The 27,913-nt window shown below is 48.6% G+C and overlaps 1 protein-coding gene across 1 annotated transcript; it reads left to right on the plus strand.

Annotated features, from left to right (window-relative positions):
- The first annotated feature begins 1,469 nt into the window (after window positions 1-1,469).
- On the plus strand, window positions 1,470-27,217 carry Odad4 (outer dynein arm docking complex subunit 4). The gene is made up of 12 exons (XM_090350862.1): window positions 1,470-1,667; window positions 5,317-5,448; window positions 5,699-5,849; window positions 6,848-6,909; window positions 7,144-7,309; window positions 8,886-9,110; window positions 9,309-9,516; window positions 14,587-14,673; window positions 17,265-17,461; window positions 21,183-21,283; window positions 24,988-25,072; window positions 26,661-27,217. Exons 1-12 carry the CDS (start codon window positions 1,554-1,556, stop codon window positions 27,092-27,094), a joined length of 1,962 nt encoding a protein of 653 aa, XP_090206988.1. The 5' UTR covers window positions 1,470-1,553; the 3' UTR covers window positions 27,095-27,217.
- Window positions 27,218-27,913: the final 696 nt, after the last annotated feature.

The following is a 27,913-nucleotide window of genomic DNA, read 5'->3' on the forward strand; positions in this document are numbered from 1 at the left end:
GATAAGGGTAGATTGATGCAACCTATCTTGAGACCATTTAACACTATCTAGTAAAATAGATGAGTAACAGCAGGTGTGTAGGCCTGCAATCTCATCCAATACTCAGGAGGCCACGGTAGGAGGATCTCAAAATTTAAACCAGCCTGGCTATATAGACTCTGCCTCAAAAACAAATTATTATTATTATTTTGGAAGATTAACATGCTCTAAGATCCTCTGGGTGTGTTCTTTAAAGAATCTCATGCCCACATGTGACAGGGAAAGCATCATAGTTTTGTTTTCTGTTTTAAGCACTGAGATTATAGACATGCTTGGCTTGGACAATGTTTCTTGACTTGTCTGTGTAATGGTAACAAAGATGTTCGTTTTATAATTATTTATTAAAGTGTATAGGAATGTTTCTGCGCCTATGCTCTATTTCAAAGTGAAAGAAGTTAGGTATTAATATAATATGCTAACTAGGAATTGGCTGAGAAGGGCAGAAATACAATTCTGGGTTATTTTACTCTACCAAGGCAATCTGAGCCATAGATCTTAGCCCAGCTCACCTATATCTTCCTGCTGTGTCCTGGGGCCCTTATGTCGCTTCTAGTGGCAGTGTTTGAGGCTATTACAAGAAAAGTTTCTGTGAGTATTTACCTATAGTCTTTGTGTGGACACTGACTTTGATGTTTCTTGGGTAAATCTGTCAAGTATGGAATGGCTAAGTCATAGGGTAAATACACATTCAACTTTTTCAGAGACTGCCAAACTATTTCCAAAAGTGGTTATACCATTTCCCATTCCCAAGAGCAGTATATGAGAGTTCCACTTGCTTCAAAGTCCCACCAATACCTGGTAAATTCAATCTTTTAAAGGTTTTTAGATGTCAACGAACTTGCATGCACCCATGCACATGCTTAGCCCAGGAGTTTGGGGACAGTCTAGGGTTCTCATGAGACTCCTAGGGAAAGATGCCAGAACAGATCTTCCTCAAGGCCTGCTGTTTAATAAACGTGTTTGATTGAATCACGCCTATCTTCACATCCCCCACGTTCTAGTACTTTCCAAGGGACCCTGCATGGCTTGGAACCCTTCTGCATTTTCTCTTAGGTGCATGCAGTTAGGAAGTGACCCGACAGAGGACAACACAGGGTTCTGGCCTCCGAGTTTCAACCGGACATGCCTGCCCTATCCCTACTTGGAATTTTGCCTCCAACTCTTCCTTGTTTACTTGGCTGCCTTGAGTGGCAAGCTCTCCACATGGCAACTCCACAAAGGGGGTATGGCAGAAGCGTGCACCAGCGCTGACCCCCGCCCCAGGGCACAAGCGGCAGCCGCCGGCCACGTGCAGCTCCTCGCTAGAAGTCCCAGCGCACAGGGAAGGGCCAAGCCGCATGCGCACACGGGGAAGGCGTACCCGGGACTCTGGCCACGCCCACCGGGGGGCAGGGCCGGAAGTCAGCCTGCGTCTCCCGGTTGCTAAGAGACCAGGGCTTCCACAAAACAGAGTTTCTGCTGTAGCTTCTTTCCTCTTCTCTTGCTCAGCGTCCGCGTCTCTGAACGCAATCACCATGTCGGAGCCCGAAGTTGAGGTCTTTCGAAGCACTTTTCCCTCTTACATGGCGGAGGGCGAGCGGCTCTACCTGTGCGGGGAATTCTCTAAAGCCGCCCAGAGCTTCAGCAACGTGAGTGGTGAACCAGGCTCTGAACCTACCACCTTCCCTCCCTCCCCCTGTCCTTCCTTCCCTCCCCTCCCCTTCCCTTTCTCTCTTTCGCTCTGCCTTTCTTTTCTCATTCTTTGCATGTTTCTTTTCCGTCTGTCCCCTTCCCAGGCTAGCTTGGAGCTCTAGATCCTTCTGCCTCAGCATCCCCAGTGCCAGGATCATAGAGTATGCACCACACCTGGGGTCCAGCACATTCCATTTCTGGTATTGCTGAGCACCTGGTGAGCCTGCAGAACACTTTTATGCCTCCTATGCACTGCTTCCTGTTTGATTCAACACAGGATACTATGCCCTGTGTTTGGCCATTTTCTGCCAACTCCAACTGCCTTCTCCATTCTCTGCAATAAATAGTGACCTTTCACTCTGTGTTTTTTTGTTTTTTGATTTGGTTGGTTGGTTGTACTGAGGATCGAACCCAGGGCCTCACATCTGTTATGTAAGCAGTAGTTTACTGCTTGAGCCACACCCCAGCCCTTAACTGACCTTTCACAGAGCAAAGTCAATTGCCCATCATGAGCTGAAGATTGCCTGGGTGGCTTCATGAAGAAAATGGCATCTAATAATGAGGTTGCTTGTAGAAATTAAGTGATCAAGCTTGGCACAGTGGCTCATGCCTATAGTCCTAGCAACTCAGGAGGCTGAGATCTGAGGACCAAGGTTCAAAGCCAGCTGGGCCCAAAAGGACTTGAGACTTTTTTTTTTTTGACAGTCCTGGGCTTGAGCTCAGGGCCTGATCACTGTCCTTGGACTTTCTCAAGGCTAGAGCTCTACCACTTGAGCCTCAGCACCACTTCCAGCTTTTTTTTTTTCTATATATGGTACCGAGGAATCGAACCCAGGTCTTTGTGTATGCTAGGCAAGCACTTTAACCATTAGGCCAAACTCCCAGCCCGTGGACTTGAGACTCTTATCTCCAATTAACCTCTAGAAAATGGGAAGTGGGGCTTGGTTCAAGGGTAGGGTGGTAGCCTTGAGCTGAAGAGCTCAGGGACAGCCCCTAGGCCTAGTTCAAGCCCCATGACCCACAAAAAAAAAAAAAGAAAGAAAGAAAAAGTAAGAGAAAAAAGAAATGAAGTGGTCAACAAAGAGCATTATTGTACTCAGGGGTTGGCACTTTTTACTTGGCTTTTTCACTCAAAGCTTGCATCTACCACTTGAACCACACTTTTCCTTCCCGCTTTTTGCTCATTAATTGGAGATAAAAAGTCTCACACACTTTCCTGTTAGGGTTGACATTGAACTGAGAGCCTTTGCTCTCAGCCTCCTGAGTAGGTAGCTAGGATTACACGCTTACACGCTTGAGCCAGCTGTTGTAGGTACCCTAATATAAACGTCACAGTGCACTGGAAGAACATCAGGTGTTGTTTTAAGATACCAGACACATAGCATTAAGTACAGAATGGGCCTGTGAAGGAGGCAGCATTATAGTAAGGAAACTAATAGAGAAGTTAAGTAAAATGCCCAGGGTCACTGAACTATCAGGTTACAGGGGAAGCATCCTTGGGGTAGGCCTTCAGATCCCAGGGCTGAGGTACATATGTACATTGACACAAGTAAGCTGTAAAACATTCTTGTAACCATTTATTTTGCCGAAAGGGCCCTAGTTGTTTTCCTTCCTGGAGTGTTGGGAATCAGATCCCTTTGGATCTCACACACTCTAGGCAAGCTCTGTACTACATCTCAAGTCTGAGGCCCACTTCTAACTCCAAATGGCATATTAGGACTGCCCTCTAACTCCTCTGCAGACTTCCACTAAAGATAGACTTCTCAGTTGCTAACCAGAGTCTTTTGTCCCTTTTATTCAATAGCCACACCCTAAAACAGCAAAGATAACCAAATGGGAAAACAATTGAGTTAGGGATCCCTGCTCCCATTCATTCTCACATTGAATCAAAGGAAGAAGCTCAGGCAGAAAGAAAAAATTGCCCCAAGGGATAGCAGCTCTGTGTGAGAACTAGTCTTATTCCAGGAAAGATAGTAACTACTTCTTCTTCCAAAAACAGGGAAGTTTTAAGGACAATTATTATAGTCTGCCCCCTTGGGAAGGATGCTACAGTAAACTATGGTAATGATCTCAATCAGAAGATAGAGAAGCCAGCTTGGCACTATCCCCGAGCTTCTCTGTAATCAAGGCTAGCACTGTACCACTTGAGCCACAGCACCACTTCCCACTTTTCCTGAGTAGTTTATTGAAGATAGAATCTCATGGACTTTCCTGCCCAGGATAGCTTCTCAGCTTCCTGAGTAGTAAAGATTACAGGTGTAAGCCACTGGCCCCAGGCAACAATTCTTACTTAACTATATTGAAAATGAAGGTTTAGCCAGGAACTTGTGTCTCATGCCTGTATTCCTAGCTACTCTAATCCTAGAGACCTGGAGGATTGAGGTTCAAAGCCAGCACAGTCAGAAAGGTCTGTGAGACTCCATCTCCAATTAACCAGAAAAATGCTAGACTAGGCATGGCTCAAGCGGTAGACTACTAACTATGAATATGAAAGTTGAACAAGTGCATGAGGTCCACAGTTCAAGCCCTGCTACTGATATGCACACACACACCACACACACACACACACAAAAGATTTAAACCTGGCTCAGTGGAATACACCTATAATCCCTGCTATTCAGAAGGTAGAGGCAGGAAGATGAGAATAGGAGTCTAACCTGGACAACAAACCCCAGCACTAACAGTTGGAGAAGAGGAGAGAAGAAGGGAGGGGAGTGGAAGAGATTAGATGGAAGGAGAGAGAGAAGAGAGGGACCGAACTGAGGCTTTAGCTCAGGTTGGAGATCTGGTGGACCTCTTGGTTTAATTCTTAGCAATGAACAACAACAACAACAAAAAACTCATCCTAAAATCCATTTTGTTTGCCTTAGCCTTTGAAATTTATTTTGAAAGTGTCATGCTGCTGTATCAGGTTTGCGGTTGAACTTGATCTGCACAAAAATATCTCTTGACTAGACTAGACAGATTTCACAGAAACTGGCAAAAAGTCAGTAGTATATTCATACATCTCAATCACAAGCACCCACCCTAGCTGTGGTTTATAACTTTCTTCAAGATAAGTCATGGACAGTTAGATGTGGTGGTACGTACCAGTAATTCTAGCTGATCAGGAGGGAGAGGTAGAAGAATCATGGTTGAAGACTGACCAGGGGCAAAAAGAGACCCTATCCAGAAAAAAAAATAGAAATAAGCAAGTAAAAAAATAAAATAAGCCACTCTTGGCTTAATCAAGTTGACAAGGCAATGATCAGGATGCTTTGGGTCTGATGAGAGCAGAGGCTCTTTTTTTTTTTGCCAGTCCTGGGCTTGAGCTCAGAGCCTGAACACTGTCCTTGGACTTTCTCAAGGCTAGAGCTCTACCACTTGAGCCTCAGAACCACTTCCAGCTTTTTCTCTGTGTGTGTGGTACTGAGGAATAGAACCCGGTCTTTGTGCATGCTAGGCAAGCACTCTACCACTAGACCAAACTTCCGGCCCAGAGGCCCTTTTATGGACTTAAGGGATCTCCTTGAAACGCTGCAGAAGGTTTGAGTTGCCCCTTTTGGTTGAGCTGGCTGCTACCTTACACTTCCTGGTGAAGGACAACCTAAGTGTTTTCTTTCTCAGGCTCTTCACCTGCAGGCAGGAGATAAGAACTGCCTGGTTGCCCGCTCAAAGTGTTACCTGAAGATGGGAGAGCTGGAGAAGTCCCTACAGGATGCTGAAGATTCCCTGAAGAGTGACCCAACTTTCTGCAAGGTGACTGGGAAGATGCAATCTTGCTCTCACCACTGTCCATTGCCCACAGCAACCTCTGGTTTCTGGTAGTTGAAGAACCAGCTAGACAGCCTGGGTTTGATGTCACAGGCCACTGGCCTTGTCCTCTGCCTCCTGTTTCTATTTCCATTCCTACTTCTAGTCTTCTTTCATGATCATTATGTTCTACTCTACCTCCTGAATCCTACAAAGCCTTATCTGTCTACTTGGACTCGACGTTCTCTCATTCCAGGGGATTTTACAAAAGGCTGAGACACTGTACACCATGGGTGACTTCGAGTTTGCCTTGGTTTTCTATCATCGAGGCTACAAGCTGAGGCCTGACCGAGAATTCAAAGTGGGGATTCAGAAGGCCCAGGAAGCCATCAACAACTCTGTGGGAAGTGAGTGACCCTGAGCTATGCTCTGTCCTAGCAAGGCTCTTAGATGCCTGGGTGTAGGGAGAGGCCTAAGGTACACAGTGCGAGCACACACTGTTGGACAGACAGTCAGTCTTATACTTGGATTTGGCTGATGTGGATACTGTCCACTGGGTGACCAGCCCAGAAGATGAAAACTCAGTATTAGAGTGTCTGTTTTTTTATTTTCTCAAAGCCACATTAAAAGGGACTTTTTGATTGCTTTGCCATCAGCCTATCTTTACCCCAGAGTCATAGAATAGAAAAGAGGTCCTGAGCTGGGCGTGGTGGCTCACTCCTGTAATCCTAGCTATTCAGGAGGCTGAGATCTGAGGATCAAGGTTCAAAAGCCAGCCGAGCCCAAAAGGACCTGAGACTCTTTTCTCCAATGAACCTCTAGAAAACTGGAAGTGGGGCTTGGCTCAAGGGTAGGTTGTTAGCCTTGAGCTGAAGAGCTCGGGGATAATACCCAGGCCCAGGGGTAGGGCTGTAGCCTTGAGCTGAAGAGCTCAAGGACAGTGCCCAGGCCGAGTTCAAGCCCCATGGCCCACAAAAGAAAAGACAAAAAAAGAAAAGGGGTCCTGGTGTAGTCTAGCCTAAGCCCTGGCTTCCCCCCCCTCGCCTCCACCATGGGCATTTTTCTACCAAGGGCTAACTTTACCCATCACCTTGATGACAAGGGAAGAGTTGGGCATGTGAGAGCTTGCTCCTGTGGGCAGCTGGGTGGACAGACTTTCCCCTGGGCACGAGGCCCTCTTTTATTTGCAAATCTAGCAGCCATGGCCTTGGGCTAGTGGGAGTTGTCCAACTGTTAGAAGAATATTATATCAAATGTCATTTATGTTCCAGGCTGGCTCAGGGCCAGCTTTGCCACAACCTCCACCAATCAGCCTGGCAAGGACAGCTATTTCCACATACAAATAATGTCAGAGGTCATGCCTGAGAGGTTTGGCCCAGCTGAATTCCAGCTTCTGTCTTTGCAGGTCCTTCTTCAGTTAAGCTGGAGAACAAAGGGGACCTGTCTTTCTTAAGCAAGCAGGCAGAGGTAAGGATCCTGGTTCTGAGGCCACGTGTGCCCATGCGGCACAAGTCCTGGTGGCCCTCTTGTTTGGGAACACTTAGGTCCTGCCTGTCGCAGGCAGCCCAGCTGTGGCCTGCCACGCTCCAACTTCTCAGCACACAGGTCTTGGAGGAGGAATGTGGAGTCACAGTCTGGGGCCAGGCTGGTTCTTCTGTGCTCCTTGTTGAGGCTCTGTTGGGTATTGCTCCATTTCCCCAGAGTATGAAAGCCCAGCAGAAGCCTCAACCCATGAAGCCCCTCTTATACAGCACCAAGACAGAGACCAAGCGGAAGGGTTCGCTCAAGAGCGAAAAGACCGTCCGCCAGCTGCTGGGAGAGCTCTACGTGGACAAGGAGTATTTGGAGAAGCTCCTGTTGGATGAAGGTTTCGGACTCTTTGTGGGCAACAGGGACTAAGCAAATAGGTGGTGAAGGAAATTCAGGGTGGATGCCTGATGCATGAACCAGGGGCAGATCCTGCCTCTGGGGACAGGTTTTGCTAACTTCTTAACTTATAGATAAGAGATTGAAGCTCACACAGAGCTAGGCAAGGACATAGTTCATAGTCAAATCCCAGGGCCAGTGCTCTATCGCACAATAAGACCATGGGAAAGAACCAATGTGTCAGTCATTTTTTTCTGTCATGGTGACAAAATACCTGAAGTCAGCAACTTAGGGAAAACCAATGCTTTATTGTGTTTGACAGTTCCAGAGGCATCAGTCAGTTTATGGTCAGGTCTATTCTTTGTTTTGGGACCTGTGATGAAAGAGAACCTGGAGCCTTCCATACGTATAATGAGCAAAGGAAACAGTTACAGGTTCTAGAATCCTAGCACGTTCAGTGCTATAATGCTTCAAAGCACCAACTGATCCAACCCCTCATTTCAAAGGTTAGGAATTAGCATTTGCTAGGTGCTGGTGGCTCACGCCTATAATCCTAGCTACTCAGGAGGCTGAGAGCTGAGGATCGAGGTTCAAAGCCAGCCGGGGTAGGAAATCCATGAGACTCTTACCTCTAATTAACCACTAGGAAACTAGAAGTGGCGCTGTAGTATAGTGCTATCCTGGAGCAAAAAAGAGCTCAAGGACAGTGCCCAGGCCCTGAGTTCAAGGTTCATGATGACAACAACAACAAAAATGACAAGAAGGACATAGAATTTACTGCATGCTCAGAGTGACAAGCAAGTTAGTGACAGCGGAACCCCACCTAATCCTCTTTCTACCACACTCCACTAACAAGGACAGAGCCTCAAAATGGCTATTTCATAAAAGCTTGGGGAATGGGAGGATTGCCATGAGCTAATAAGCCTGAGCAGGAGTCACCCTTGAAGCAAATGCCTCCACTCCAGAACTGGTATCCCAAGGTCATCTTCAGGGCTCCCCGTAGGACTGTGACACAGTTCTCTGCTGCCACATCTCCTTGGTAACAGGCCTGACAGCTTCCTGCTCTCCAGAGGCCCTGCTATGGAGGGCAGGAGTAGACTGAGCAATACTCCCAAGTGACTTTGCATCACTGTGACCAGCTTTAATGAACTCTGGCCAGGCCGTGGACAGGACTTGGGCACAAGTCCTCTAGCTCCCAGCATGCACCAGCATACTTGGCACCTGGGCAATCACAGGGCCCGGTCAACCTAGACTAGGCCATGCATTTAAACTCATTCAAGAGAGGAATCACTGAGTACTGGGACTTCTCAGAGTTGTCTGCCAGTCACTCCTCTACCAACTCATCATCTGGCCACAAAGGTCCTGTACCAAGGGAGTACTTGAAAGGGGTCTTCTGGCCCCACTTTAGCCTGGCTCTATCTGTTCTGCCCTGGAAAGCTCTTACTAGTCCCACAAATCTAGCCAAAGTTCTTCCCAAGAGGACCCACAGCAGAGATTCCCCCCTCCCAGGCTTAGAAAGGTGACACCTGTTTTAGACACCTGTTTCACTGGTGTCTCCTCACACCCCTTCCTCCCAGAACTCACCAAAGGGACCATCAAGAGTGGCCTGACCGTAGAGGACCTCATCATGACGGGCATTAACTACCTGGACACCCGCTGCAACTTCTGGAGGCAGCAGAAACCCATCTACGCCAGGGAGCGAGACCGGAAGCTGATGCAAGAGAAATGGCTACGAGACCGTAAACGTCGCCCCTCAGAGACAGCCCGCTACATCCTCAAGAGCCTGGAGGACATCGACATGTGTGGGTAGTGTTCTCAGAGGGACAGGACAGGACTTCCGGTGCTTCCCAGGTGGGGAGGAAGCAACAGAGGAGCCTGAGTTCCAGCCTCTTCTCACTTGTGAGGGGAGGTTATCTGGGGGGTAGGAGAGCAGACCCATCAACTACAAGCAGGCTGTCCTTCCTCACCCCCCCCCCCACCTTATCACCTTCTCTGCTCAGTGCTGACCAGCGGCAGTGCTGAAGGAAGTCTTCAGAAGGCAGAGAAAGTGCTGAAGAAAGTAATGGAATGGAACAAAGAAGAGGTGCCCAACAAGGATGAACTGGTTGGGAACCTGCACAGCTGCATAGGAAACGCCCAGATTGAGCTGGGGCAAATGGTAGCAGCCCTGCAGAGCCACAGAAAAGACCTAGAGATCGCCAAGGAAAAGTGAGTGCCTCGGGGTGGCCTGCACCCACAGGCCTGCCAGGAAGTAGGATGTGGGGCTCTGGCCCAGGCTTTATGAGGGATGCTGGTGACTTAGCTTCCATAATCTGCTCTGTTCACCTGCCCAGGACCAATGGTAGAGGGAAAATCAAGACAGGTGTGTGTGTGTGTGTGTGTGTGTGTGTGTGTGTGTGTGCATGTGCAGGGCTTGAACTGAGGACTTGAACTCAGGGCCTGGATGCTGTTGCTTAGCTGTTATCACTCAAGGCTGGGGCTCTACCACTTGAACCACAGTTCTACTTCTGGCTTTATTTTTTTCTTTTGGTGGTTAATTGGAAGTAAGAGTCTCTTAGACTTTCCTGCCTAGGCTGGCTTTGACTCATGATCTTTAGATCTCAGCCTCCTGAACGGGATTATAAGTATAGAACCATCATTGCCTGTTTTTTTTTGTTGTTGTTACAAAAAGGAGCATCATGGCTCAACATTCCAAGAAAAGCTCTCAGTGGTCTGGCTTAGAGTTAGTTTTATTCTTAGATCATCTTAACAAGCATGCACCAAGACCTAGACCTGTCAGATACCAGACAAGTAGGTCAGTCCCCCAGCACAGCCACACCTATGCTTAGCTGCAATTGTGGTGAGTACGAGAAGCCAAAGCACAGGATCTACTGCTATAAGAAATGTCTTGCAGGAGTAGTTGCCTGGCCTAGGGAGCACATGCACTGTGGGAAGGCCTGAGACAGGAGGAAGTTTAAGACTGCAGAGAGCCCTGAGCAGGTGCAGTCAGGTCAAGTGGAGGCAGGAGAAAGTGGGCGGAGTGGGGTCAAGCAGCACCCCTGCAGACCTTGGTGCTGCCTCCGAATGTGGGGTCTGGAGTCAAGCAGACCTGGGCTTCAGAACGCGCATCACCCAGCTGTGGGACCTGGGGGAAGTCTTTTCAGTGTTTCTTCCTCAGCCAAGCAGACATAAGAGTTAGTACCCCAGGGTGGACAGGAGGATGGGATGCAGAAACACATGTCAAGAACTCGGGACCGTAGGGCTAGGTCAATGTTCATGCACTTGCCTGGCATGTATCAGGCCCAGGGTTCAATCCCCCGCATATGAGAGAGAGACAGAGAGAGAGAGGGCACTAATATTTATAATAACAGAAATGTACTCTTCTTAAGGGTTTCCTGAGAAGGAGCCATGACTTTCTGGGAATCCTGGTTCTAACCTTTGAGGACCAATTTGAACTTTTCCTTGGCTCAGCTTCCATTCGCCCTGCATTTCCAGCCACCTCCCCATTCTCCCGTGACACTAGGTATTCGTTTTTCACTGTGCTGACAAGATAAGCAACCCAAAGCAAGAGAGCTAAATTTTGCCTTACAGTTGTAGAGGTTTCAGTTCCTTGTGGGCTGGTGCCCTGCTCTCAGCACTAAGGCAAGGCAGAAAAGTCATGCAGAAGGACATGGCAGAAAACTGCTCACTTAATGGAAGCCAGGAAAAGAGAGAGAAAGAATTGAGGGACTAAACACACTCTCCTCTCCCCCATAGAGATGCCTAACAACAACATAGTACCTCCAACCAGGCCCCACCTCCTAAAAGACCATTTAGTACAAACTAATCAGTGGATTAACCCAGGGCTGATATTAACACCCTCATGCTCCAGCACTTTCAGTTGGGGAATCAAGATTTCATCCCATGAGCCTTCTAAGGGGACACTTTTTATTCCAACCACAACATCCATTTTACTCCGCACCCTTAGTCACAGGTGCTACTCTCCGTCTCTCATTGTCTGGCTGGCTGCTCTCACAAATATCCAGAGAGACACTGTACTTCATCCATCAACCCTCCTGCTTCCAAATGGACCTTTGTTCTTCCTTGCCTACAGCTGGCCCTCCCTCAAGGCCCTCTCCACTCCCACCCCTGCACTGCCAGCCTCCAGCACCCATCCATTGCTCAGACTTCCCTGACCACTCCTGCCTCCTGCCCTTTCCCCTTCACTGAGCCCTGTCTCACATGCCATCAGCTCCCAGTTGGTGTGTTCACTGTTCTGGACAGGAGAATAATCATGTACTGATCATTCCAGAAGTAGGAAAAACAAAACTAGGGTCACAGACAGGTGTGTCTTTGATTCTTGGCTGTCACTTAGAGTGGTGTGAATTTGCTTGTTGCTCTTCACCTCCAGTGCAGGCGTAAGAACACCCACTGGCAGGAACTGGGAATTTATGTCAGTGTCTCGGATCCAGACATCACTCACAGAGATTACTTAAGAAAGACTTCTCTGCCAAGCGCAGACCTGTATGCCCCCTATATTCTGAAGCCTTTTCCTTGGAAGATTTCACAAGAATCTCAAACGTAGCCAGCTCAAATCACAATCCCTTGTTAATTCTCCCAAACTTCTTGCTCCAGGGTTCGCTCAACCTAACAATGACACCTGGGCCACTCACAGCCCAAACTGGGATCCTCCTATCCCATTCATAACCCTGGCCAATCAAATCTTGTGTGCATCTTCTGTTTCCCTCCTAGACCCTCCTTCCCATCTTCCACCTCCTTCCTAGTCATTTTCTCTGATTTAGGCTTCCCTAGGTCAGTTGGCTCTGCCATGAAAGATCAACCCAGTGGTAAAGATGAAGTGCCTGTCCCCTGCTCAGCCAGGCCATCCTCTGGTGCCAGTCCTGGGGTCAGGGCACTCTCTTTTAGCAAAAAAGCTAAGAGAATCTGTAAGAGTCTTATGAACTTCCCTGCCTGGACTGGCTTCAAATTATAATCCTCAGATCTCAGATTCCTAAATAGCTAGGATTACAGGAGTGAGCCACTGATGCCCGGTTAGGCTGTTCTAATGGTCTTGACTTTGCCTGCACTTGACCAGGCTCTCTTTGGGCCCTAGGCATCCTGTGTGCCTGCCAGCACAGAGCTCTGCCTCAGGCCTTAGATTCATCATAGGGTCACTGGCATTGTGCCCTTCTGCAGGTCCCTTTCACCTGCACTTGTCCATCAAGCTGCCTCCCACTCCTCCTTCAAGAAAGTCTTCGTGCCACCAAGGCAGGGAGTGGGGGGGGGTGTCCTCCTCTCTGCAGGCTTTCTGTCAGCCCTCTTAGACTTTGGACTGTAGAAGGGGTTCTTGTGTTCCAGCACCTGGCATATAAATGGCATATAAGTGTGTGCCAAGTGACTAAACAGAGGTGTTCCTTAACAATGTTCCTTCCTAGTTTATGCCCACAAGCTGGTGTTACCTTCAGAGTCTGGATGGTGTGTGGTTCTACATGTCCCTCTTTCCCTATGGTTGAGCCATATACTTGTCCAAGTGGTTTCTTCAGGACATTCTTTCTCTTCTTTCTTTCTTTCTTTCTTTCTTTCTTTCTTTCTTTCTTTCTTTCTTTCTTTCTCTCTTTCTTTTTGGTGGGTCATGGAGTTTGAACTCAGGGCCTGGGCACTATCCTTGGACACTTTTTTTTTAGTGGATCACGGGGCTTAAACTCAACCCGGACGCTGTCCCTGAGCTGTCTCTTCATCTCAAGGCTATCACAGTCCCCTGGGCCTGGGTGTTGCCCCTGAGCTCTGCAGCTCGAAGCTACTGCCTTATCCCAGAGCCACAGCCCCACTTCCCGTTTTCAAGTGATTAATTGGTGATGAGTCTCGGGTTCTTTAGTGCATGGGCTGGCTTTGAACCTTGATCCTCTCAGATCTCAGCCTTCGGAGTAGCTAGGATTACAGGTATAAACCACCACATCTGGCTTCATTTATTTCTTAAGTACTTAAAGACGTGATGTGCTCCTTCCCATTGTTACTGGGTTTTATTATTATTACTTTGCATCATTCTGGCACTGGTGGTAATAGGTGTGAGGCCTTAGTTTGATTCTCCAGTATTGCAGGGGCAGGAGGGGGGCTGATACCAAGAGAAACTTTTTTTTAAATAGTAATTTATGGATGATCACAGTCTATCTACTTGCCACTTGAAAGCCAATACTTGGGTTGGTACAGTCTCTAAGAAAGAGAGGGGGAAAGAGAGAGAAGGAGGGAGGGGAGAAGGAAAGAGGAAGGAATGAACAAATGAAGGAAAGAAAGAAAGCCAGCTAATACTTGGGAGGAGTTGGAGGTAGGAAAGGAATCAGATTTATTGAAAGGGTAGCACCCTGAGGAAATGGAAGGCTGTACTACCTTTCCCCCACCCCCATAGAAAGGCAATGCTAGACAAAGTCCTCTCCCAAGCGCTGTGTCCTGTGTCCCTCGCCTCACTTAATGTAATCTCCCTGGGATAGTTCCTGTCATTTCTTAAGACAAACATGGTTTTTCTGTGAGTTAAACTTCACGTGATTTCTATGCTTCATGTTTGTTGGTACACGGAAGTAGAATAAGGAAAGGTAGACTTTATTTGAGTTGCTACATGGTCCAGGTTTTCTACATCTACGGGACTGTTTTGCAGTTAAGGTCTTCATTGTTTAGTTCAGGGCCTTTCTTTATAATTGAGGATGCTAGGCAAAGGGAAAGACAGTCAAAGGATAAGGTGATAAGATGTGACCACTGTAAGAACAGGAGTGGTGCAAAAACAATTTTTGTTATATGGATAAATCTGAAGTCTCTCTCCATCTCAGTCTCTGTCTCTCTCTTTGGTGGCACCAGAGTTTGAATTTAGGGCTTGAGCTTCAACATTGTACCACTTAACCCATGCCCCCAGGTCCTCTTTTTGCTTTAGTAATTGTTAAGAGGCTTTACACTTTTTGCCCTTGCTAGTCTAGAACTAGGATCCTCCTAATTTCTGCCTCTAGAGTAGCTGGCATTACAAGCGTGAGCCATTGATCCCACCAAAAGTTTCCCTCTTTACCTCATTGTCTTATTGATGTAAGTTCCAAGAAGGGAAATGGAGTAAACAAAGGGCCATCTTCACAAGTCATCCATCTATTGTCCTCCAGAAAAGTCTCCATACTGCCATCTTGGCCCAGGGCACGAAAGGAACTGTGTGTCACAGCCTTGTACCTTGCCCCTTAAACCAGAACCCTGAACCCCCAAGACCTATATTCTTTGCTATTTCCAGCTTCACAGGGTTCCAAAAAGCCAGTTTCTGGGTGAATGGCTCATTTCGTTCCTTTTTCACAGTGACCTTCCTGATGCAAAATCAAGAGCCCTCGACAACATTGGCAGGGTTTTTGCCAGAGTTGGGAAATTCCAGCAAGCCATCGACACGTAAGTGCCCATTCCCCATCCTGGGGCTGGGACTCCCCTCTATCACTCTAAACTTCTATTCTAGAGCACCAGGCAGAGTTATCAGAAGACTTGGGTTTGATTCTGTGGTTCTGCTCTGTGACCATTGGTAAACCATGGTCTGTTTTTTGTTTATTTTTTTGTGTGCTGGCTCGGGGGCTTGAACTCAGGAACTATGAGTTGTCCCTGAGAATTTTTTTTTTTTGCCGGTCCTGGGCCTTCAACTCAAGGCCTGAGCACTGTCCTTGTGCTTTTTCAAGGCTAGAACTCTACCACTTGAGCCACAGCTCAACGATCCTCAGACCTCAGCCTCCAGAGTAACAATTATTACAGGCATGGGCCACTGGCACTCACCCAAACCACATTGTTTGATGTTGCTGGAGATCAAACCCAAGGCCTTGCATCTGTAAAGCAGATGCTCTAATATGTAGATACTCCCCCATCCCTAACAAGCCACTTTTGAACATTTTATCAACAATTTCAAGCAATCAGAATCAGAGTATTTGTTAGGCATAAGCATTACTTAGCCTCAGCTAGGCATGGTGGCTCCTGCCTACAATCCTAGTTATTCAGGAGACAGAATTTAGGAGTACTGTCTTAAGGTTAAGGGCCAGTCTGAGTAAAAGGTTCTTGAGACCCCCATCTCAACCAATGAAAAAGCTGGGCATGTAGATGTGCCAGCCTTATGCCAGCTATACACAAAGAATAAATAGGAGGATTGTAGTCTAGATGGATCCATGCAAAAAGTGAGATGCTATTCAAAAACTAATGAAAACAAAGAGGTCCAGGAGTATGGGCCAAGTATTAGAGAACCTGCCCAGCAAGCACAAGGCCCTGAGTTCAGTATTCAGTACTACAAATGGAAGAGATGAAGATAAAGACCAAGTTGAAGGAGGGAGGGAGGGAGGGAGAGAGAGAGAGACAGAGAGGGAGAGAGAGAGAGAGAGAGAGAGAGAGAGAGAGAGAGAGAGAGAGAGAGAGAGAGAGAGAGATCACACATTACTTTCCTGTAGAAAGTCTGATTCTATAGGTCAGTGCTGGGGATTTGGAAATCCAATTTAAAAAATAACAACAACAGGGGCCGGGAGTTTGGCCTAGTGGTAGAGTGCTTGCCTAGCATGCACAAACACCCAGATTCGATTCCTCGGTACCACATACATTGAAAAAAGCTGGAAGTGGTGCTGAGGCTCAAGTGGTAGAGCTCTAGCCTTGAGAAAGTCCAAGGACAGTGCTTAGACCCTGAGCCCAAGCCCAAGACTGGCAAAATAATAATAATAATAACAACAACAACAACAAACAGTCCAGCCAGCTCGGTGACTCACGCCTGTAATCCTAGCTACTCAGGAGGCTGAGATCTGAGGATCCAGGTTCAAAGCCAGCTCAAGCACTAAAGTCCAAAGACTCTTATCTCCAGTTAACCACTAGAAAACCCAGAAGTGGTGCACTGTGGCTCAAGGGGTAGTGTTGGGGGGCCGAGTAATGCCACGTCTAATAACTTTCTGCTGAGACAAGGCAAGGCGCAAGAGGCAGGGCGCAAGGCTTGATTACCATTGGTTACAAATGTGTTATTGTTTATCACTCTTTGCTGGGACCTAGAGTGAGGGTGTATTAGCTGGAGGGACTCCCTGGGGGGGGGGGGGGGAGTTTTTTGGAGATCTTCCTGCCTTGATGAAGCTGCATGGCGTCTCTGTTCATGCTCCGGGGAAGGAAGGCTGAGTGCGGGAGGACAGTGGGCCCTCTCTTCTCGTGGCTCGTCCTGGTCGGGGTGTGTATTTCCCCATCCCTCCTACTAGTTGAGAGGGACCAGGGACAAAGGACCCCGACAGGGTGGGGTGGTAGCCTTGAGCTGAAGAGCTCAAGGACAGCGCCCAGGCCCTGAGTTCAAGCCCCATGACCCACAAAAGAAAAAGAAAACAAAGAGTGCTCAGGCCCTAAGTTCAAGTCTTAGTACTGGCACACACACATAAAGAAGCACGTAGAGCCAGGCACTGGTGGCTCACTTCTGTAATTCTAGCTATTCAGGAGGCTGAGATCTGAGGATCCTGGTTTGGCGCCAGCCCAGGCAGGACAGTCCATGAGACTCCTATGTCCAGTTAACCATCAAAATGCCAGAAGTAGAGCCATGGTTCAAGTGATAGAGAGCTAGCCTTTACCAAAAATGCTAATGGAGCAATCCAGGTTAATGATGATTAAATCCATTCTGACAACAGTTGGATTGAGGAACTTTATTTTTTTGTTGGTCCTGGGACTTGAACTCTGCGCCTGGGTGTTGTCTCTTCAGCTCGAGGCTACTGCCCTACCCCCTAAACCACAGGGTCACTTCCTGTTTCCTGGTGGCTAATTGGAGATGAGTCTCATGGACTTGAGTGCCGGGTCTTTAGTGCTAGAGCCCAGGCTGGCTTTGAACTGCGATCCTCAGATCTCCGCCTCCTGGGTAGCTAGGACTACAGGGGTGAGCCACTGCTCCCGGGCTGATTGAGGGATTTTATTCCCGCCACCCAGCAAGAAGCTTTGGTCTCCATGGCCACATGCGTGTACAAGGGGAAGCTGACTCTGCTTCTTCTCCTCTCCAGGTGGGAAGAGAAGATCCCTCTGGCCAAAACCACCCTGGAAAAGACTTGGCTGTTTCATGAGATTGGCCGCTGTTACTTGGAGCTGGACCAGGCCTGGCAGGCCCAGAATTATGGTGAAAAGTCTCAGCAGTATGCAGAGGAAGAAGGGGATATTGAGTGGCAGCTGAATGCCAGCGTTCTGGTGGCACAGGCACAAGGTACAAGAGATGACCGTATGACATTCCCCAGTCCTCAGACCCATGTCACACCATTTTGACCAGCATACTCTTAAGTGCCTCCTTTAAACAAATCACAATTAGAGTCATGGGGACCCCACCCCAAGAATTGTTCCTGCCATCAAGGAGCTCAGTGACAGACAACACAGCAATGTGTCATCCTCAAAGTGGTCTATTTGGCTGACTCCACAAGGCAAGCTACTCTTTAAGGAAGAGAAATGTGTTTGCCTTGCAGTTTAGAAGGTTTAGAGACATGGCACTGGGGCTTCCTTTTTTTGTTGTTGATGTTGTTGGTCATGGGGCTTGAACTCGGGACTTGGACACTGACCCCCGAGCTCTTTTGCTCAAGGCTACCACTCTACTACATTCAACCACATCGTCCCTTCTGGTTTTCTGTTGGTTAATTTGGAGATAAGAGTCTCATGGATTTCTTGCTCAGGCTGGCTTTGAACCATGGCCCTCAGATTTCAGCCTCCTGATTAGCTGGGATTACTGGTGTGATTCACCAGTGCCCAGCTCTGGAAGGACTTCTTTCTTGGCTTCATTACAAATGGCGTATTGAAATGGCAGGAGGATCTACAAGAACAAACAATCATATGGTCAAACAGGAAGCCAGAGAGCTGGGTGCAGCCCAGCCCAAGCTTTTATAACCATTTTTACTTAGAGGTTACCAAGGAGCTTCATGGGAACTACCCTAACTCCTGCTGAGGGTGAGGCAGCCTGGCAACTTGCCATCTGACCACTCTGTCTCACCACCCTGGGGTGGGCTCCCAGCACTTGTCTTTTATGAAAGGCACTCAAGCATTACACATGGTAACAGAGCCTGTGACACTTGCTCTTTGAATGTGGGATTTCTGTCTTGCTAGGCAAGTGTCTACCATATCTAGGTCCAGTGTGTGTGTGTGTGTGTGTGTGTGTGTGTGTGTGTGTGTGTGTGTGTGTTTCTGCAATATAAACTGAAGGCCTCAGGCTTGGTAGGCTCATACTCTACCACTGAGCTGCCATATGCCAGCCCTATTTTTCACTGGTTACTTTTAGGATAGGGTCTCCTTTCCAGCCCCAGTGCCAACCTGGACTGTAACCTGCCTACTTAGGCTCCCTGTGCTTGATGAGATCACAGGTGTACGCCATGGCATTCAGCTTCTCTGACTTCCCTTCCCGGGCTGGCCTGGAGCCTCACTGTTCCCAGTTCAGCCTCCCACATAGCTTGGAATGGCAGCTGTAGGTTGAGAAGGGCTCCCATGGTAGATAAGCCCAGCAGAGCAGGTTAGTTCTCAAGATAAAAATTTCAAAAGGGCCAAGAAAGCAGAAACAAGGACAGAAATCAAAACAACAACAGTAACAACAACCCCTGCAAGGTAAGGTGATGTACACATTTAGTCCTAGCTCAGGAGTCTCAGGCAGGAAGATTGCTTGAGTCTAGGACGTCAAGACCAGCCTGGTCTTGAAGCAGCAAGACCCCGTCTCTTAGTAAATACATTTAGGCTTGTTTGTTTGTTTGTTTGTTTGTTTTTTGGCCAGTCCTGGGGCTTGAACTCAAGGCCTGGGCACTGTTCTTGAGCTTTCTCAAGGCTGGTACTCTACCACTTGAGCCACAGCACCTGCTTTTTCTGTGTATGTGGTCCAGAGGAATCGAGTCCAGGGCTTTGTGCATGCGAGGCAAGCACTCTATCTGTAGGCCACACTCCCAACCCAAAGCTCTTTTCTTATAAGGTGGGAACAGGAACATAGAACAACAGAAAGTCACTGGATGCCTTCTTGTTCTAAAGATTAAAGCATAGGGAACCTTCATGTTCATGCTGTGAAACTGGCTCTTCTTAGAACTTTGCTATCTCTCTAAACCTGATTTCTCCTGAGCTATGATAAACAGCTCAGCTTCAGCTTATGAGTTGGAACTCCAGGTCATGGTTGGAAGTTGCTTAATCCAAAACAAGAGCTTCTGTACCTTTTTTGTTGTTTGTTTTTTTGGTGTGTATGTCTATGCTGGGGTTGGAGCTCAGGGCCTGAGTACTTTCACTCACAGCTTGTGCTTGGTAGTTAATGGAGATAAAAGTTTCCCAGAGGGCTGGGAGTGTGGCCTAGTGGTAGAGTGCTTGCCTAGCATGCACAAAGCCTTGGGTTCGATTCCTCAGTACCACACACAGAAAAAGCCAGACATGGTGCTGTGGCTCAAGTGGCAGAGCACTAGCCTTGGGCAAAAAGTGTCCAAGAGCCAAGTGCAGTGGCTCACGCCTGTACTCCTAGCTACTCAGGAAGCTAAGATCTGAGAATCAAGGTTCAAAGCCAGCCTGGGCACAAAAAGACTTGAGACTCTTATTTCCAATTAACCTCAAGAAAACAGAAAGTGGGGCTTGGCTCAAGGGTAGGGTGGTAGCCTTGAGCTGAAGAGCTCAGGGTCAGCACTCAGGCTGAGTTCAAGCCCCATGATCCACAAAAAGTAAAAATAAAGGAAGTGTTCAAGGACAGAGTCCAGGCCCTGAGTTCGAGGCCCAAGACTAGCAAAAAAAAAAAAGTTCCACAGACTTTCTTACTAAGCTAAATGTGAACTATGATGGTAGTGCGGTGAGGATTACAGGTATGTCCACTGCTTCCCGCTGCGCAGTGGTTTGAAAAATTTGAACGACTGTTTCCAAAGTTTCTATTTCAGCTCATGCCTATAATCCTACCTGCTTGAGAGACTGTGCTCTCAGCTCTGAGCCAAGGTGGACAGACAAATCCAAGGGACTCTTATCTCCAGTTAAACACCAAAAAGCCAGCAATGGAGCTGTGGTTCAAGTGGGAAAGCATTATCCTTGAGCATAAAAGCCAAGTAAGAGCACAGGGCCTTGAATTCAAGCCCTGGTATTCCCATATTAAAAAAAATAAGTAGCCAGGTGTGGTGGCTCTCACGCCTGTAATCCTGGCTACTCAGGAGGCTGAGATCTGAGGATCAAGGTTCAGAGCCTGCCCAGGCACAAAAGACCTTGAGACTCTTATCTCCAATCAATCTCTAGGAAATAGGAAGGGAGGTTTGGCTCAAGAGTAGGGCAGTAGCCTTGAGCTATAGAGCTCAGGAACAGTGCCCGGGCCAAGATCAAGTCCCATGACACTCCCCCCACCAAAAGTATCAATTTGCTGGCACTCGGGGTTCAAGCCTCTAATCCTAGTTACTCAGGAGATGAGATCTGAGCCTATAGTTCAAAGCCAGCCTGGGCAGGAAAGTCTAAGACTCTTCTCTCCAATTAACCACTTCAAAACAGGAATTAAAGTTGTAGCTCAAAGCAGTAGTTTTGGCTTTGAACAAAAGCAGCTACAGAAATCCAGGGACAGTGCCCAGGATTTGAGTTCAAAGCCCTACGACCAACACGCCGCTCCCCCAAAAAAGGTACCCCTGTCTTTGGAACAGTCTCCACATTGGACAAGATGGGGTTTCCCGGTGGAGGCTCGTGATGTCCAGCGGCCCTCCTGTAAGAAGCCTCCCCTGCCCAGGCCTTTGGAACGCTGGGATCTTAGGCCCTGGCCCCAGGTTCCAGTCCTCAGTGGTGATGTGCCAGGCCTGGGGTGAGCAGCTGGGTGTAGATGCCCAGGGTCGGCGCTGATGCCTCCCCACCCCACCTCCCCTGCACACACTTCTAGTGGGTCCTGAGAGTGGCCGTGAGGCTAGGACTCCACGGAGAACACACAGTGTCTCACTCCTACCGTGCCCTCTCCCCTTGCTCTCCAGTGAAGCTCAGAGACTTCGAGGCAGCAGTGAACAACTTTGAGAAAGCCCTGGAGAGAGCAAAAATGGTCCACAACAACGAGGCCCAGCAGGCCATCATCAGCGTGAGCCTTTGCCATCCGCGGGTCTTGGGCTGGAGGGTGGGGTCGGTGTCAAGCCAGCAGGTCCACAGACACAGGGCACACGCCAGGCAGGGCACACACCAAGCATGGAGTTGGTATGTTTGCGACTAAACCATCAGTACTAAACCAGTTACCCACCCTCTCCCCCCTTTTTAGGAAAGTTTATTTTCATTCTAATTTTTTGCTGGTCCTAGGGCTTAAACCCAGGGCCTGGGCACCGTCCTTTGCTCGAGGCTAGCATTCTACCAGTTGAGCCACAGTGCTACTTCCCACTCTTGTTTTTGTCTGTTTGGTTGAGATGGGGTCATGGCTGAATTGGCCAGCCTGGCTTAGACCTGAATTCAAGTGATCTTCCTACTTCAGCATCTAGAGTCGCCAGTTGCAAGACATCCCATGTTTTCCATTTTCCCCTATCTGATGCTGACCAACACCTTCCAAGCTAATGCTTTAGACTTTCAGTTCTAGTGGCCTGTGTCTATAATACTGACTACTCGGGAGACTGAGATTTGTGGATTGCACTGTGAAGCCAGCCTGGGCAGGAAAGTTCCTGAGACTCCTATCTCCAAGTGATGAAAGAAAGAAAAGAAGGAGTTATGGCTCAAGTGGTAGAATACCAGCCTTGAACAACAAAATTAAGGGACAGCCAGGCGCTGGTGACCCATGCCTGTCATCCTAACTATTCAGGAGGCTAAGGTCTGAGGGTTATGATTTGGAGCCAGGACAGGAAAATCCAAGGGACTGTGGCCTGCAATTAACCACCAAATGCCAAAGGTGAAGTTGTGGCCTAAGTGGTAGCAAGCTAGCCTTGAGCAAAAGAAGCTCAGAGACAGTGCCCAGGCCCTGAGTTCAAGCCCTAGAACTGGTATACACACACAAAAAAAAGTTGAGGGAGAGTGGGCCTGGGTCTAGTGGTAGTGTGGCCTAGTGGTAGAGTGCTTGCCAAAGCCCAGGGTTTGATTCCTTGGTACCACATGCACAGAAAAAGCTGGAAATGGTACTGTGGCTTAAGTAGTAGAGTACCAGCCTTCAGAAAGCTCAAGGACAGTGCTCAGGCCCTGAGTTCAAGCCCCAAGACTGGCAAAAAAAATGTAAAAAGACTCCATCTCTAACTAATCAACTGAAATGTCCGACTGGAGGTATGGCTCAAGTGGTAGAGCACCAGCCCACCAAGTTTGAAAATCTGAATTTAAGTTAAAGTTAATGGAAAGTAAATACAATGTGCCATTCAGCCTCTTGGTCACCTGGCACTAGTGCTTTCAATAGCCACCATCCGTGATCCATGGGTACAGCAAAGCCCAGTTCTAGAATATTCCCTTGTCATAGAAATTTTCTCTTGGGCAGTGCTGCCACGACTGGGTCAGGAAGCAGAGAGGAGAGGAGAATGTGGGTTGTGCTGGCCTCTGCTCCTAGAGCCAGTTGGTGAGAGAGCCTCAGGCAAGCCAGCTGCTCACCCCACCCCACAGGAACTCCAGCCCACTCCACTGTCCCCTGGCCTTCCCAGTCCCACCCCAGTCAACATCTGTGTGCTAGAAGGGATTTAAAGGGGTCCCTGTCCTCTGAAGCACGAGAGAAGTGAGAGTGAAACTCAAAGCAACACACAAGCACAGCCTCGCGGATCCCGAATGGAGACGTGGCTGGACCTTGGGACAGGGCCCTGTGGCCCTGAGCTCTGACCCAGAGACAATGTGCCCAGTTGGAGACGGGCCTTGGGCAGGCTCTGAAGGACAAGCACTGGTGGCTGGCCAGGTGGAGAAGGAGAAAACATCCAAGTAGGGACTGTAGACGTGGAAGGGCTACACGCCAGCACAAAGGGGCCCGGGCTGGGGGACTCAACCTGCCTGAGGATGCCAGAGAAGCCACCTGACTCACTGGGTCTTTGGGGAGGTGAGTTTGTGATGTGGAGAATATGAGGGACTGGATTCCATCAGTGATCTTGCTCCAGGGAGCCCCAGTGGCAGTGTGCTAGCCCCAACTGCGCACCCCAGCTCAGCTGAGGCCAGCCCTGCTCCCTGCCCAGGGGACAGTTCCCACCATGTCCACACCACCACTGATGGACTGGGGGGTGGGGGGAGCACTGGCGAGTGCCCCGATTCCCACATGCGCTCTCTCCACCGTTGTCTCCATGTGACCACCCTGCAAACCAAAAGTTTGCTAGTTCCACACAGCAGATTTTCTTTCTTTACTTAGGGCCTGGGACTTGAACTCAGGGCCTGGGTCCCATCTCTTCGCTTTACCCCTCCAAGGGAGCACTCTACCACTTAAGCCATACCTTTACTTCTGGCTTTTTGGTGGTTCATAGGAGATAAGAGTCTCAGATTTTTCTGCCTGGGCTGGCTTCAAACTGTGATCATCAGATCTCAGCCTCCCAAGTAGCTAGGATTACAACCAGCAGGTATTTTTCTGTCTTTCTTCTCTAGAATGATTTTAAATTATATATATATTACATTCTGTAAATAATATATAATATATAGAATTCTATATGCAATATATAGAATACACAATATATAACATATAAATATATTAATACTATTATATAACAATATTTTTATTTAAATGATTGTACAAAGGAGTTACCATCTAACAAATCAGTTTATGAATACAATGGCCAACAGATATTTCTCAAGCATGAGGTAGGTCTGGGTCACCAAGCCCAAAGGTGCCTGGCGGTGGCCCAGCCCTGGTTTCTGACCAGCCCTGTAAGGGACTAGGGGAATCTGGAGGCAGGGCTGGCCCTGCAATTGGACTGAGGTCACTCTGAAAGTCGTGCAGCAATTTGAAGGGAAGCAGAGAGGAGATGTCTGCAGCCCTCGTGACTTCCCATTCATGACTCCTCACGGGACCCTCTCCTTCCTGGTAGGTATCTCTAGGCAGAAGGACTTCCGGGGGGGGCCGAGAGTTTGGCCTAGTGGTTAAAGTGCTTACCTAGCATGCACAAAGACCTGGGTTCGATTCCTTGGTACCACATATACAGGAAAAAACCGGAAGTGGTGCTGAGGCTCAAGTGGTAGAGCTCTAGCCTTGAGAAAGTCCAAGGACAGTGCTCAGGCCCTGAACTCAAGCCCAGGACTGGCCAAAAAAAAAAAAAAAAAGACTTCCGGGGACAGACCCTACCCTAGCCAGGCTCACGGGCTGCTCAGTAGATATCCCTGAGCACCACTGGTGTTCTGCCAGTGCTGGCTTCTGGGGCCCACGTGAGGAAGAAGGCAGACTCGGCCTTTGAGATGTGGACATGGTGGTGCACTCCTGTAGTCCCAGCTACTAGGGAAGCTGAAACAAGATGATCACTTGAGCCCAAAAGTTCAAGGCCAGCTAGACAACACAGGGAGACTATCTCAAAACCACACCACACAGAGCCCTGTAGGATTGAACTGGAAGGCAGGACAGTCGCTTTCTGTCTATTCCTTGGCTTGCTGCCTCGCTAAGTACTCAAGAGCACAGGATGGCTTTGGGTGAAAAGGTAGAAAATTAGTCCCAGATGTGCATGTGTAGCCCAGGAGGCCTGGCGTGTTACTTTCCTGCAGCAGTGTGCCTAGTCCCTCTCTAGTGTGCGTGAGGAGGGGGTCTCTGGGACAGGAGTCCTCAGAAGTGGCAGGAACAGCCTTGAGGGGAAAAGCTAAGGACTGAGGCCTGGGAAGGGGAGGGACTGAGCGCACCAGCTCCCCTGCCAGCTCCCCTGTCTTCCACAGGCCTTAGATGATGCCAACAAGGGGATCATTGAAGAGCTGAAGAAAACTAACTACAGGGAGATGCTCAAACAACAGACAGAGAAAGGTGAGTCCCAAGAGCGCTGGCGAGGGCAGCTCCAGCAGCCCCTCTGCCTCTCTCCCAGTACCTCGCCAGGCCAGGCGTAGCACTGCCTCCCAAGCCTTCCGATTCCCTCACCCCCAGAAGCCATGGCCTTTCGTGTAGCAGACTGGAATGAGGGTTCCATTCACCTTGGGGCTGGAGCCTTGCTGCTCTGGGAATCTGCTCAGTTATGTCTACATCAGGTCATGGTGAGCTCTGGCTGTGCCCCAGGAAGGTGTTAGACTCTGGGGGGATTCCCTCATCTCCTGCCCTGAAGGAGCCCACAGTCTGGAAAACAGAGGGCCTGGGCCTGGGCGTGGCAGAGGAAGATGGAGGAGAAAGAATGATCCATTTTTTTGGTTCCAGAAGATGCTTCCCAGCCAGGAGCCAGTGACTCACACCTGTTACTCAGCTACTCAGGAGGCTGAGATCTGAGGATCACAGCTCAAAGCCAACCTGGGCAGGGAAGTCTGTGAGATTCTTATATCCAATTAATCAGCAGAAAAGCCAGAAATGGAGCTGCAGCTCAAGTGGTAGAGCTCCAGCCTTGAGCAAAGAAGCTAAGGGACAGCATCCAGGCCTTGACTTCAAGCCCAGTATTGTACACACACTCGTGTGTGCATGCTCACCTTCACAATACTTTCCAGTCCAGACCATCTGGCTCGAGAACCTGTGCTCTAACCACTGTTCCATACTGTTTCGTATAATAGCCTCTGTCTGTCCTGCCCTCCCCCTCCCCCAGTGGGGTCCTCACCCCAGCCATATCACAGTGAGGAAGTGAGGTCCAGGAGGACAGAGGCCACTGCAGAGGCTTGTGTAAACCCTCTAGGTGCCAAGGCTGCAGTTCTTCCTGGTCTCGCCAACAGGAAGTTCCTGAACTTCAAAGCCGTCAGTTAAGAGTCCTTAGTTAACCAGTGCTTGCCACCAGGCAACGGGATCTCTTCAGAGCCTGTGCTCCCACAGACGCTGGCTACTCTAAGAAGCCACAGGAGCAGTAGATGTAAGGGGAAACCCCAGGAAAGCTGCAGGTGCTCCAGGCTGCCTCTGCTTCCCTGGCTCCTCCAACCCCCTCATCAGTAGGGCACTGTGGCTGCTGGCAGCTCGTGGTGCTTTCTTCTCAGAACAGCAGATGGCAGCATTGCGTATCTTCTCACTTCCAGTGCTCGGGTGTCTCTGCTTAGTGAAATGACTTCAGGGAAAGAATGCGTGCGGCTGGGGAGGGGAGGCAGGATCCCTGTGATCACGACAGCTGCTCGTGTGCATAGAACAGAAAGCTCCGGATTCATGATGTTTGTTTTCTAGAGACAAGGGGATTGTGGCAGAATGAGGACACTGAAGTAAAGAACCTGATGTTATTTCCTAGCAACTGTGCTACTACTTTTGCCTTTCCTTATCTTGGTACTAAGTTTGAACTAACTCAAGGCCTTACACAGGCTTCCTAGCACTTTACACTTGAGCCTCCAGCTGCCTCCTCTCCTTTCAGGAAGGTGTGCTGTCAGAGCATGTGAGAGTGGTCCTTCTCCAGGGGATCAAAGGAGGAACAGATTCTCATCGTCTTTCTGTTGTTTTTCAGAGGACGACATTACACTGGCTGATCAGCCAACAACAACAATAATGGCAAAGGACAAAGAGTCGAAAAAAGGACGAGATGAGATAGACAAGGATCTAAAGCAGTGGTCCAGAGAGCAAATGGGGATCGAGAAAGAAGCAGATGATGAGGAATCCAAGGAAGCAGCACTGCAGAAAGCAGAAGCCCCAAATGCCCAAAGACCCTTCCTAGAAAACACCGACACCCCATTGGAGGAGAGGACGCTGCTGGACTTGGACAAGAAAGATTCGAGAGACATCTGCATGAGGTCTTCAGAATTAGACCAAAGGCTTGAAGTAGAACTCAGCAGAAAGGATTCAGAAGTAACAGAGAGACCTTCCGAACTTACCAGAGAAGAGACAGAAGTAGGGAAAACAGGAAGCAAAGGGGAAGTGAGAGATCTTGGGAATACCCAGTGAAATCCCAGGGGATCCTCAGGAAAGCTTCCTAGGTAGTCGTGAGGGGGGGACTTGAATGTTCAAGCTGAGATTTGTTTGTAATAGGAAAATTAAAAGGGGGACCCGGTTCCCACAGGCCACTGCCGTCGTCTTCTCTGTCACTGTTTCCCCATCAATGTCTTCCATTTTCTCAGACTGTCCATTTTCAATAGGAGACCCTTACAGAAGAAATGAAAGCCATGGTCCAGAGTACTGCACAATAGGATAAAGATGCTTGCACACCCATGTTCACTGCTGCACTGCTTACCATGGCTACTGTGCTGAACAGCCCAGACTGCCCTACTAGGGAGGGCGCAGGCGTGTGTGTGTGTGTGTGTGTGTGTGTGTGTGTGTGTGTGTGTGTGCATCATGGAATGTCTCAGGAAGAATAATATGTCATTTGTAGGGAAATTGATAGATCTAAGGAAAATACTTTTAAGTGAAGTAATGCAGGTTCAGAGAGAAAAACTGCAGAAGTTTTTTTCCCCCCTCGGGTGGAAGTTAGATCTAAATGATAAACCTATGAAAACATATGCAAGGTTATATGCATTTGTACACATATTGACAAATGTGGTATGCTCAGGGGAAAAGTCCGATGGTATAACTCCTCTGAACAACTAATGAGCAGTTTAACAGAATGAATGCCAGGAAGCTGAAAGTCTTTTAGGGAGTTGTGGAAGGAGGGGCAGGGGGAGACAAGCAGGGTTGTTGAAACCTCTCGGGTACACCTAGTTAAAGATTTTTTTTTAATTAAGAATAAAAACTCCAGGGGAGAAAGAAAAGAAAATAAAGACGCTGAGA

This window comes from Megascapheus bottae, chromosome 17 (assembly GCF_031878675.1).
Source record: "Megascapheus bottae isolate mThoBot1 chromosome 17, mThoBot2.hap1, whole genome shotgun sequence".
NCBI classification, from domain to species: Eukaryota; Metazoa; Chordata; class Mammalia; order Rodentia; family Geomyidae; genus Megascapheus; species Megascapheus bottae.